We start from the raw sequence: 12526 nt of genomic DNA, 5'->3' as shown, positions 1-12526 counted from the left end.
TTGGCTTCAGAATGGAATGTAGTAGCACTTTCTTACATAAATCATCAGTCTTATAATACTCACTCTTTAACAAATGTTTGAAGCTGGGTCTTGATTGATCTCTGGGCCTGATCGAATAGTATCTGCACAATAAGAAGAAAAATAATTTCGTTTAGATGAACAACTGTTGTATGAAACAAGAGAAAAGGTTATCCAAGACAAAGACACAGTCACAAAGACCAAGTGCTTTCATTTGGCAGGTGACAAGAAGATGTTTGGCAAGGAGCGATCCGCTGATCGATCGGCCACCGATCATGATCAGCTGATTTCTGTGGAAATTGACATTGGTCGAGCAAAGTCATATCGCCAATGACTTCAGATGTCTATTTAGCACAAGCAGTTGCAATTGTTTGTCCACTTTTATCAAAGCAACGGCAAGTAAAACAAGCTACTGCACATCATTTTAAAACAAGTCCTCCCATCGCAGACCAGCTCTTGTTGGAAGCCGCCATCTTCAAGTGTGTAAACAACAACGTCACATGTACGTCAAGATAGAACATGCAGACTGGATTGGCTATCCCGGATTGAAACATATGCATGTCTGTCTGGACTGGCGAAAGGAATAGACAACCCCTGTGAAGTGTGAACCCAGATGAAATTCAATTCGGATTCACTGTGTTTACTCCGATGGATGCGTTAACATGATGGCGAATTTTCATTCTGTTTGGTCATTCGGTTTTATTGTAATCTGAACACAAGGCTCAATGTAAACCATAGAGATTATCTTTGTGTTTAAAACAATGACCAACATTTTCCAGAATCTAACATATTGCAGACCAAACCACCAACAAAATCATAATTTATGTTTGTGCATTTTTCTGCACTGACAATTTGGAATTATGTTAATTTTTTAAATAATAGTGAAAAGGAAATTATTTTGATTTGTATATGATTCATCAATTACTAAAATTAAAATACACAACAGATTTATTAATTACTAAAATAATTGTTAGTTACTGCTCCAAAATAATTCAAATCTTTACAGCTAATCCATGTAATCGGTATCGGACGATCAGCATAAAAAACTGATCGGAACACTACCATTGGCAAGTCAAGTCACTTGTGTATGACTTGTCAAACATGATTTTTTGTTCACTGTAACACTGCTTGCTTGTTTCTGCAATTCAGTCGTATATACATTACTTACTACTAGTACTATGCTGCAAAGATTTCTCACGAGCACTTCACTCTTATTATGGATTCTATGCGATTTGCAAAGCAGAGGACAATGCGAGCAGTGTGGCTAGGAGAGGCTACCACTGGCAAACAGAGCACTGTTTCAAATCATGTGCTTAAAAGATCGCTGAGTGGCAACAACCACTCTTGAGAATCAGCTGACGTGACCAGCGTTTCCTCAACACTCATTCTCATGCTCAGCTGCAAATAGTTGAACAGTCTTAATGAATTGGGCTAACTTTTTGAAAATATACCACAGTGTTGAATAATTGCTGAATACTCGGTACTCATTTCTACAATACACTTAAGCCTTACTTCCTTCCTTTCTACTTGGGCAGCAGGAAACAATTGTTGTAGTAGAGATGCAGCTATGAGACTTGTGTTTTATCACAGGGAATTCAAACACTGAAAACACATCCCGATTCACGTGGATGGAACCTACCGTGTGATAGTTGATCATCTCCTGCAGGCTTTCAGCAAACTTTGAAAGACTGGACTGAGGAGAGAAAAGAGGGACAAACATCAGTTGGGAAAAAAAAAAGTCAGTCAAAATCAGTTATAGAGGATGCAAAAAGCAATAATACATTGCCAATTTTAACTCATTAATATTTCTCAATCAAATGCAAACTTGTGATACACAAGAAATGACACCAAGATAAATCAATAAAACGTTTTCCAGCATTGGTGTTCTATAACCTGTACAACTCAATTGGTATGTATATATATTTTTTTAATCGACAAGAGAAGTACAATAAACTCAAATAATGTGATTGCATAAGTGTGCCCACCCTTTTCTAACAGGGATGTGCCTGTGTTCAGAATTAACCAATTACATTCAAACTCAAGTTAAATGAGAGTACACACACAACTACCAGCATTTCTTGCAGAGGTCTAAAGGTTGCATACTAACACAGACTGCTATGATATGAAAAGTGAGATCAAGAAATATTTTCATAATTTCATGTATAGGGGTGTGTAGACTTTTTTTGTCTAATGTATAAGCAGTGGCTGTCATTTGTTTCGTACTGTAATTTGTGAATAGCCCACCACAGTGGCTTTCAAATGAATTGCACTTGCAGCCCTTGAGGCTGCTACTTTTTAATAGAAGACAACAAACTCACAGCATTCAGGCAAATAAAACGTTATGTCATGTTTTTGACTCAAACAAGTAACAAAAATAATAGGAAAATAAAATATCAACCTTAGATGAGCAAGTTACATTCGTTTAAATACAGCTTCATTTTGAAAACACAAAGGAAGCATGAGTCACATTTGTATTTACCTCGATGACTTCATCTTTGGTAGATTGCAGGGCAAGCTCCCGGATCCCATTGACAAACTGTTTGTTGGCAGCATTGTAAGCTTTCCCAGCATCTATCATCCCGATGCACAACTTCACCAGCTACAGAAAGATAACATCAAGAAAGCAGGTATTTAGGAATTTTATTATGTGGTGCAGTATGAGTCCAAAACATTGTTAGCTTCTTTGTACAAAACGTGTTTCCCTTCTGAGTCACTGGGGGGGATACAGAGATAACTTCAGGTTATGTAAACATAAACAGAGCTTGGCTATACACCATTCTCTCCCACAGAGATGTCTGAGCCAAAATGCAGCAAACAAAAAAAGCAACCTCGATTGTGAACATCTGGAAAAAAAACATTCATCAATTTTCTGTACAATTAACCAAAAAAAATGGCCCACTCTCCATTTCTATAAACACATGATGTATTAAATTGTTATATAATTTCAGGACATTTTCTTCCCGTTTGTTAACTTGGGTATATCCATCCATTTTCTACTGCTTATCCTGTTTAGGGTCAAGGTGAAGCTGGAGCCTGTCCAAGCTAACTGGACTGGACTGATCGCCAGTTAATCACAGGGCACATACAAAAGCATAGAGGCACGGGAAGCATATGCAAACTCCACTCTGGAGCCCGGTTTCAAAAGTGATCGGTTTCAAGCTCCGAAACCGCGCCATCATGTGAACAAACGGCTTAAACGGTAAGAAACTTGTGAGGATACATTGAAACTGGCTTTCGTGTGGACGGGGGGCCTGAGTTGCATATTTTGCACAAGCTGGAGTCATAAGTGCTCGTTAACTAGTCATTGGCCGTAGAAAACCTTGTTAAAGGAAGCTGATAAGAACTGTCAAAACAATGAAAGCAACTGCATCAACATATTCACAGCTAGACACACTGACGAGTTGCATCACTATGGGAAGGGGTTAAGAATAAACAGAAGAGCCACCAGGGAGAACATTTAAGTGCCTCGGGAGATTTCACTAACAATTATGGGAATGTAATCCTTTTGTATTGTCTTGTGTTAAGTGTGTTACTACATGTCATGTGAGGCTGTTTAAAGCCTCCACCCATCAACACATACACGCACACACGGTCGCGCACTCACACACAACTGCTAAAAGACACTCCCACTCCCCAGTAGATCCTTCCTCTTTATAGGAAGAAGGGAAGTGAAGGCTGGACTGAGTCACAGAGGTGGAGTTTTGAGGAGGGTGAGGACAAGTCTAGGAACAATGAACACCAATAGGTCGTTCCCTCACTTGGTAAACAGAAGCTCTGTTGCTTCGACAACAAATTGGGTTGTATGGGGATTGACAGGACTAGAGGTGCAACGATTAATTCATTAAATCGACAACTAATCAATGATGTAATGAATAATTATCTTTAGTAATGGATTTAAACGTTTAGATTCCTTATTTAATTTACAATTGTTTAAATCCTCAGAATTTCAGCCTCTCAACATAAACTATTCTTAGTTAATTTGGTTAGATGATCAGACAAAGCAGAACAAGATTTTTGATTATTTGTGAACCTACTTCTTAAGTGCAACATCTAAATATAGTGAACCTCCGCTATTTCACCGTTCATCATTCACAACCCCGCTGTAATGGAGATTTTGATCCATTTTTGTGGGTTTTTATAGTATACAAGCAAGTCCAAATTTAGAGCTGCCTGAACTTGGACTTTATACGCATCATTCTTTCTACAAGACTATGACTTAAGTCTATATTAATAAAACTGCCAGTACATTAAAATCACTTGACGAAGCAATTGGTGTCATTTGCAGGACCAATACTTCATCTACAGTATTATTGGGAAATCGCAACAATTTGAAATATGAAGTATTTTACATGAAAAAGTGTAGATTTCCTGAAACATAAGCGCGTGTCATTTTACAGTTGATAGTATCAACAATTTGGAATATCACATTTACACGATAGCCACTGAGATTGCAATTGTTAATTCATATTTTTCTTGGCTGGTACTCACTTTGTCGAGCTTCGATTCCAACTCGCACACATCCCCCTCCACTTCTTCTATCGTAGCTCTGCAGAGGAAAAACACAACATTTGAAAATAACTGTTGGCTTGGATCAATACTTACTGATCAGATGTAATACATCGCTGAAATGTTAAAAACTGTCATGTGAAAATTATTATGAAACTGTCCTACTGTATACTAATTTTGCTGTTCTTTACTTGGTTTGTTAGTTGTTAATATGCATTATTGTACTACTTAAGGTACAGCATAGTTTAGGAAAAGCAAAGGGTCAGCGATGGTCCTCTCTAATGACGGAAAAGCAGTATTTGAGAAAGTGATTCAGTCAAACTGGGCAGACTGAAGGAGATGGATTAAGAGCAACACCCTACTGTAATAGCAGTGGGACATTTGCCAAACTTCCTCCAGCTGTTTGTCAGCAAAAGCCCCCAACATCATCTGGCATTATGGCAGAACTAGGGCTGCCCGTATTAGTCAACTAGTCACGACTACATTGACGATCAAAATCTTTGACAAATTCTGTACATAAACAATTCATCGACTATTAAATTGTTTTTTTGGTGCTTTGTTTTGCTCTCGAAACTGCCTCGTCTCCCGTTTCTCCCACCGGTTGTACTGTACATCGGTCCATGACGCACATGTGCAGTACTATAGTGGTAATCCGGGTCATCCGTAATGCAAACGGAAGCATTGTGGGTAATGCAGCGTCATGGCAGGGAGCATTTCACCAAAAATACATAATATGCTGCAAACCTGCATTTCATAGCAGCATGGCGAGGATACTCAATCATCTAAAAAGGAAGTACGATGTGGCAGATGCCGGATTCACAGGGACAGTCATGTCTGGAAGCTAGCCTGAGCACACACAGGTTAGCATATTCCTCAAAACTGCAACAAACTTTTGGTGTAAACAAAATATAACCGTGCGTCTCCTCTAGCCTCAAGATCCACAGGTGAGTGACGGCAATCTAACGTTACATGCGGTATATCTGGCCGCGACACTTTTTTTAATATTTATTTTTTTATTACATTTTTTTGAAAACTTCTTGGGTGGTGGCCAGTTTACTGGGGTGGTCCAGCTAAGTATTAACATGGTGTGGGAATCACTGATCAGTCAATGCTTGAATGTGACCGATGAAATCCTTGTGAGAATGCACGATTGCTTTATTGGCAGTGTAAAAGAGCCTATAATGAACTCAGTGATAGTAAATGTTATATTGTATTAACGTAATGAACTGTAAACTACACTTGGATGGAGCAATCAACTGTGTCACATATACTAGACTCAAGACAAAATACAACACCAATCAGCGCAGACCTAATAAATACTTTAGACTTTCACAATAGAACATTTAGTGAATAACGTCATCAAATATTAAAGAGGGACCAGTATGATTATTTTTTTTTTTACATATAGTGTATTCTCGAAACAGTTGAGAAAACACATGCGTATCACATCTTTTCAAAGTGGCATCAATAAGCTTGCATCTGCGGAGAGCCCACATGCTGCTGTCAAGGAGGCTGGGTGATGCAGGTATTTTGCAAAAATCATCTGACATCTGGCTCCAGCAAAGCCATAAAAGAATTTTTATTAAAAAACAAACAAAAAAAGTTAAAAAAAATAAAAGTAATGGAAGCTGCCACAATGCACACAAGCACAAATCACTTTCTTCTAATTACACCACAACAATTAACTATATTAGATTTTGATATATATGTGGGGCTACTTTTCTAGTTTAGAAATGTCATAGGTGAACCTGACACAAATTCCCAGCAGTACTGGTTTAGTGTAAGCAAACTACACAGAATACTGTCTTCTGTCTACCACACTCTAACTTTTCTGTATGAGACAAAACAAACATAAGAACCAAGAATGTGGTAAAAAAAAATAAAAAATAAACACTGGGTAGTGAGGGTGATGCTAGGGTTAGATAAAGGCTGAGGTGTTGTTTGATGTAGATCTAAAGGGGTAAAAAAAAAAAAAAGGCTTTTTAAACCACATTAGCAAGGAAAACTGCCTATTCAGCACTCTAGGAATGTTTAGGTCCCTGATCTCACTGAAGAGGTATTTCTTCAGCCTTCACAGCAAGGATGGTCTTTCTTAAAACTGAGATGCATACGCAATTTAGACAAAAAAAATCTTAAAAACTGGTCCAAGTGTGTCTTGTTCTGACTGCGGCATTGTTTTTTAGTTTCCAACGATGCTATTTGAAGTGGAAAACTAACCAACCCAAAATCAGGCAGGTAGAAAAACGAAGAAAAAAAAATGTTCTTGCTTCAATATAAAAGTGACAGACAAGTGAATTTGTCTCAGTATCATCATTGTTTAATTCACTGGTGAGTTACATATCATATATATTTTTAAGGAAGATATGTCCTCTCTTTTGACGTTGTGAGCCCCCACCCCCCCTAGATAATTCTGTGTTTTATTAAATACAGAAAAAAAACAAGGAACAAAAAAAGAATATATTATTGTATATCTGTTTTATGTGAAGGCCTGCTCCAGAATAGTAATGCCACATGTGCTTCGGTTTGTGCTGCCATGTTTAGAGCGCAAATGTTTGTAGGGCAGCCAGTAAAATTGAGTCATCCTCTTGGATTACGGGTAACTCACCAGGGCTTAATTTTCTATGACCAACCAGCATAAACAAAAGTAACAGCAGAGACTACGTTTATGTCAGTACTCAATGACCCTGAAAACACGAATAAGACCCCCGGGCTTACTCCTTTTCTAATCCGAATATTTGATCATATAAACGTGTATCATTATAACGCCCCTGAACAAAACAACCGTTTGTGTTCTACTCATGACAGGGCCTGTGGCAAAAAAAAATCAACATGATAACTTCAAACTTGGTTTATGTGGATAGAAATGTGAAGAATGGGGTGAGTTGCAATGCTATGACGGAGATCCTGTAATTGTTTGAAAGTGGAGTTCTTTGGAGAGGCGTCCTGCTGTTGTAGAACACACCAATGGAGACTAACAACTTCAACAAAATGAAATCATGATTTAAAGATGAACATTTACACATGCTGCTGCTGCTGCCGCGCGATTCTATTTGCTCTTAAAAGTGTGTCAACATTTAGAGCAGTCTGATGATATTGAAGGCTCGTTTTCCCTTCAAGGTGCGCAGTGACACCGTAGCACGAAACCTGCCAGACAGACCCCACTGTTAATCGCCATTATAAACGCCAATCAAAAGGAAATGACCCGAAGCTTGATTAAATCATACAACAACATGGCCAGCATGCTAACATGCACACAGCTTGCCTCCCAAGAGACGCTCATCTCGGCAATCTGAGCACTGCTCACCGGGTGCAGCAAGTTTAGTGCCTGTGATCTGCTGACTCGTCAGCTGCCAGTGACTCAGGGGAAAGCGGGAACTTTGGACCAATTCCTTCATATAACAAAAGTCGTCCAAGCTCCAAATAAGCAAGGAAAGGGAAGCCAATCATTGACTACTGATATAATAATAACATGCTAATCCGCATGCAAAAAAACAAAACTGTAATTTTGTGTAAGGAGTTTTGATGCTCATCATATCCAGGACAGCAAAGCATGCACGTACATACTGTATAGCCTACTTTGTGCGTCTCATAATTCGAGGAAAATAAAAATACAGCTTGGTTTATGAACATGGACAGCTCCAAGGGCAAAATGAGGATGAGTGCAAAAAGAAAAGAAATGATTGAGCCAAATGACCACTTGAAAACAAGCCTTTCTCTTTGGGGACTCCATATTCTCGGGCGCAAAAGTTGAAAGCAAACACTAAAATGAAAACAGATGTCGAGTGAATGAAAGCTCCTCCACTCTGCTGGTGTATGCCGGATCATGTTTTCATCCATTCTCTCCTGTTTTATCCTCTCTGGCCAAACACAAGCCGTTGAGTGGGGGTAATGTAAAAATAAAAAATATATACATCTGAGTGAAACGTGGTCAAATGGAAAACGGTTTGGAAATCATCTGTGATTCACCCGAACACGTGATAAGCCTGCAGTGGCGTGAGCAAAGCCAAGTGATGACTTGACTGCACAGCTAAAGGTCACCTAAGACCAAATCATGGATGAATGTGGTTATGACTGCATAGGAATAGCATTCTGGGAAATACCTTATTACCATGACATTGAAGTTACAGACTGGATAGTGTTGACAACTTTGTTGACATTTACATGAATGAGATCAGGCTTTCTCCCAGCATTTTATCAGCCCGGTGGCCCACCAGGCTTTCCTTGCCCCCACACCGGGCTAAGTGGAATGGATTGTACACGACTTTTTATTCAACTGTACTATTAACAACTGCACTTTCACACACGTACAATACGGAAGAAGTATCTCACATATTGTTTCAGTGGTATACATTTACGGGTATCAATTCATCACTGGTTATCAATATCGGTCTCTGATAAACATTGACCCAGCTTGACCTGACTGCTTGTCGAGCTTTGAGTTATCAAAACGTCACTGATGACAAGATCAAACCGTCACTGATGACAAGATCAAACCGTCAACGATTCAGCGTTTCATGTTCTACAGCCAAAAAAAGAAGAACGTAACCATGCTGTAAATTTGTTTTGTTTTTTTAATATACATAATTACTGTTCTTGAATATTTTTGTTGCTGACAACCTCCACACATAACAGTGACTATGAGTGGGATGAATATCTACTGTGCCAGTCAATTTACAGTGTGTGTGCCCCTAAATATTTCTACTGTCTTGCGTCTTTAAAATTTGAGGGTAGGGGCCACTATGCTTCTAGTAAAAAAAGAAAAGGAAAAAAAGCTAGCCTGGAGCTTTGACAAGCACAAGAGCTCAAGCCATGCATTTGTATATATAGATCTTTAAAAAAATAAAAAAATAAAAAACATCCAACCCCTTAAATTCTCAACAAATGAGTCTTTCACATCTGTTCCTCATTTGTATGAGAAGAGAGGATGTTGCAGCAGCACAACAGGAGGAGGGCGAGAAAGGAACGCAAGAGGCGCTTTCTCGGGTTGTCTGGGAAGTGCAAAATGAGAGCAAATAAATAAGGAAGTTTGGCGCTAAAATTTGCAATTTAAAACAAACTTCACAGGCTTGATAGCATTGAAAAAAACTTTGGCTGCAGCCAGTGAACATAACCCAACTTTCACATAGAAAAAAAAAAACCAGCTCACTGGTGCTGTGAAGTGTGCCCAGTCATCATGCAAAGGTCACACCCTGATCAAATCGGGTGACATCATACACGATGAGTGACATAAAGACATGAATGGTGAATTGTGGGAATTTCAGAGGCAAAAGGGAGCTCACACGCACATGTGGTTTCTATTCATTAGTGTGGTTGACTGCATAATTTCCTGATATGTCTTTTATCACTAGGGATAGATTGATGTTTATTTTCAGGGCCGATAGGATACTGATTATTAGTAATCAAAAAGGCCGATAACCGATATTCAATTGCAGTAAAAGGGAAAATATTCATGTCAATATTTTGAATAATACGATGCCAACACTTCATTTAGATACCTTTAAAAATGTTTATAGAGCGTTTCAGATTTTCATCATGTTAATGCAACACTAAGGAACTTTTCAACCTTCATAAAATATTTTCATAACTCTTCTAATGAAACATTGACTTACGTCTAGTTGAATGGTACCTTTGCCATTGCCTGAGGGGATCTATATTGCTTTTACTGGCACAAAGCAACCTTGTCAAGTTGTGGACTCCTTTACAGCATACATCAATTCCCCCATTTAACCATTTGTTACAAAGAAGGAAGTCAATTTGAACGTCTACACGCGACGTGATTACTGCTTTCATGGAAGAAGCAGCAAAACAACCCAAAAATTTTGACTGAGGAGACAAAACAAAAAGGACAAAAGGCAGTCAAGGTTCAACATTGGCCGGGCTTTCACTCACTGAAGTGAGCTCAAATCCGATGTTGTGCACTGGTCCTCATGGGAAATGTGGTCTTCCTTCAGGCAAACCACTACCGCTTTTGTCCATATGGCGCCACCATAATCAACAAAAACTGAAAATTATTTTGTGTTGCTTTAAAGAATCTTTTTCTTTTTATCTTAGGCAATTGACATCTTTGTTTTTAGAATTCTAACAAAAAGAAATGGGTACTCCCAGGCACAGCAACATATCTCAGAAAGTTTCATTAATACTCTAAACAATGTTTTCTACAGTAAACCATTTTCCAACATTTTAATATAACTGAAATGTTAATGCTTTACTTAGCTTTATTTTAAGTTCAAACACAAACAAGAAGTGCAGGGAGTTCTCAGGCTCAGCATAATCTCTTCGAAAGTTAACTGAAAATGTCAATCAATAAATAATTCCCTGAGATTTACCCAATTTTAAGATGATCTGTTATTGGCCAGCAGATATACAAAAATAAAAATAAAAGCTAAGGGATCAGTTATTACTAGTTAATCTGTTTGACAATACAATATATTGCTCAGTGAGTTTCTCTGCCTGCTCGACTGGCTTCAGCTTTCTTCGGAGACCGAAATAGCAATGTGGCAGTGGTCAAACAGCTTTCCGTTTACTGCTGAGAACATAACGTTTATTTCAAATACACACTGGGGAAAAATGGACATACAGAATACGCGCGCATACACAGTCAAGTTGTCATCGGCTCACCTGAACCGCGGGGAGTCCTTCAAACATTCCTCGAAATCCACAGTGATCTTCATTTTTGCCGTGTACACGTCAACCGAAACACCTTAGCGCTATTTGATTGCGAAGACAGTAATCCAGGGTGAGTCTTTGCTGCTAATTAGCTTGTTTGCTAACGTTACTGTCCGACCAGCTGTCTCCCTCCCGTCCGTCAGTCCGTCAAGGCTCCGCTAGCCAGCTAGCCTCAAAAGGCCAGTAGCTATGTTTCACAAGTCGCGACAAATGTAACCATAAAACGAGTGGAAGTGGACTGCGATAAAGCCGAGGCCGAACGCGACTATTTCGGACACGACAGTCGGTCACGGGAACGGAAAGTGTCGCCCTGTAGCTCGCTCATGGCAGCCAGTGGGAGAGAAGCTTTTCTTCGTCCACGCACATACACATACTATGGACTCGTACGTAGATCGTTTGTCAAAACGCATGCGCGGATACACAGTGCGCATGTTTAAATTTTACATTCAAATTATCGGGACGCCATTCACTATATATATATATATATATATATATATATATATATATATATATAAATCCAACATATTAACAACCTGTCAAATTAGGTCACACACATTATTTGCATTATTTTATTTGTGTGTGTGTAAACGGTTGCTTAAAAAAACTCACACAAATAACAAACGTGTTAACAGCACTGTAATAGCAATCACATTTTGCTTATTATATATAAAACTACATATTTTCGAAACACGCAACACATTCCACACACACATAAGAGTGAGTTGTTACTCTCAGTATTTATCATCTTTGCACCCAGTGATAGGCTTCCTGATCCGTTGGAATTACTGTTGATGATTCCCGGGACAAACAAGCTCTTTCTACTCGATTGAATCCATTTAAAGGATTGTCGGCATGTATGTCGCTTGAAGCACTGAATGCAATCTGATAATTTCACAGACTTTGAGACCTGTTTATTTATTGCATAAAAGGGGAGTTTCGTAGTAAATCTCAAACTACTAGAGCGAATGGAGAATAATCCTAGCATGAACTCGGTCGTGGCTTTTATCCTATTAGTTGCTAGAAGTCCAAGGGAACAAATCCAATATTCTGTTGAATAGTGCCACCTACTGTCGGGTAGATAAATTACACGTGTCCAGTAGTCACTGCACGCCCACAATACTGTAGAAAGAATAATTTTGAATTGTTGTGCAAGGGCGTTTCTAGTCAGTTTTTGGCTAGAACAATTTAAAAACCCTTACCCTTGAATTGATTACGAGCACCCCTAAAATGCAAGAGATTATTTGTAGTCGTTTTCTTAACTGTATATCCTATAAATAGAGAAGTGTAGTAGAATCGAGAAGTGTGTTAACAGTACTTTGAAATGTAGTGTTTTAAC

The 12526-nt window shown here is 38.7% G+C and overlaps 1 protein-coding gene across 5 annotated transcripts in view; it reads right to left on the bottom strand.

Annotated features, from left to right (window-relative positions):
• LOC147165761 (arf-GAP with coiled-coil, ANK repeat and PH domain-containing protein 2-like) overlaps positions 1-11575 on the bottom strand; it is a 33757-nt gene extending 22182 nt beyond the window's left edge. For all 5 annotated transcript variants that reach the window (XR_015096516.1, XM_086089696.1, XM_086089700.1 and 2 more), the window contains exons 1-5: positions 11143-11575; positions 4507-4564; positions 2498-2617; positions 1658-1711; positions 64-122 (exon numbers count right to left, since the gene is read on the bottom strand). Coding sequence is in view for 4 of the 5 variants with exons in the window: in XM_086089696.1 (XP_085945822.1) it covers positions 64-122; positions 1658-1711; positions 2498-2617; positions 4507-4564; positions 11143-11195 (344 nt within the window). In the remaining variant the exon portion in view is untranslated. The remainder of the gene's footprint in view (positions 1-63; positions 123-1657; positions 1712-2497; positions 2618-4506; positions 4565-11142) is intronic.
• Between the last annotated feature and the right edge of the window lie 951 nt (positions 11576-12526).

The sequence above is a fragment of the Leptonotus elevatus genome, chromosome 11 (assembly GCF_054856555.1).
Source record: "Leptonotus elevatus isolate MCC_2025b chromosome 11, RoL_Lele_1.0, whole genome shotgun sequence".
Classification (NCBI taxonomy): domain Eukaryota; kingdom Metazoa; phylum Chordata; class Actinopteri; order Syngnathiformes; family Syngnathidae; genus Leptonotus; species Leptonotus elevatus.
The sequence above is the reverse complement of the archived record's forward strand: the minus strand, read 5'-3'. Positions and strand labels throughout refer to the sequence as shown.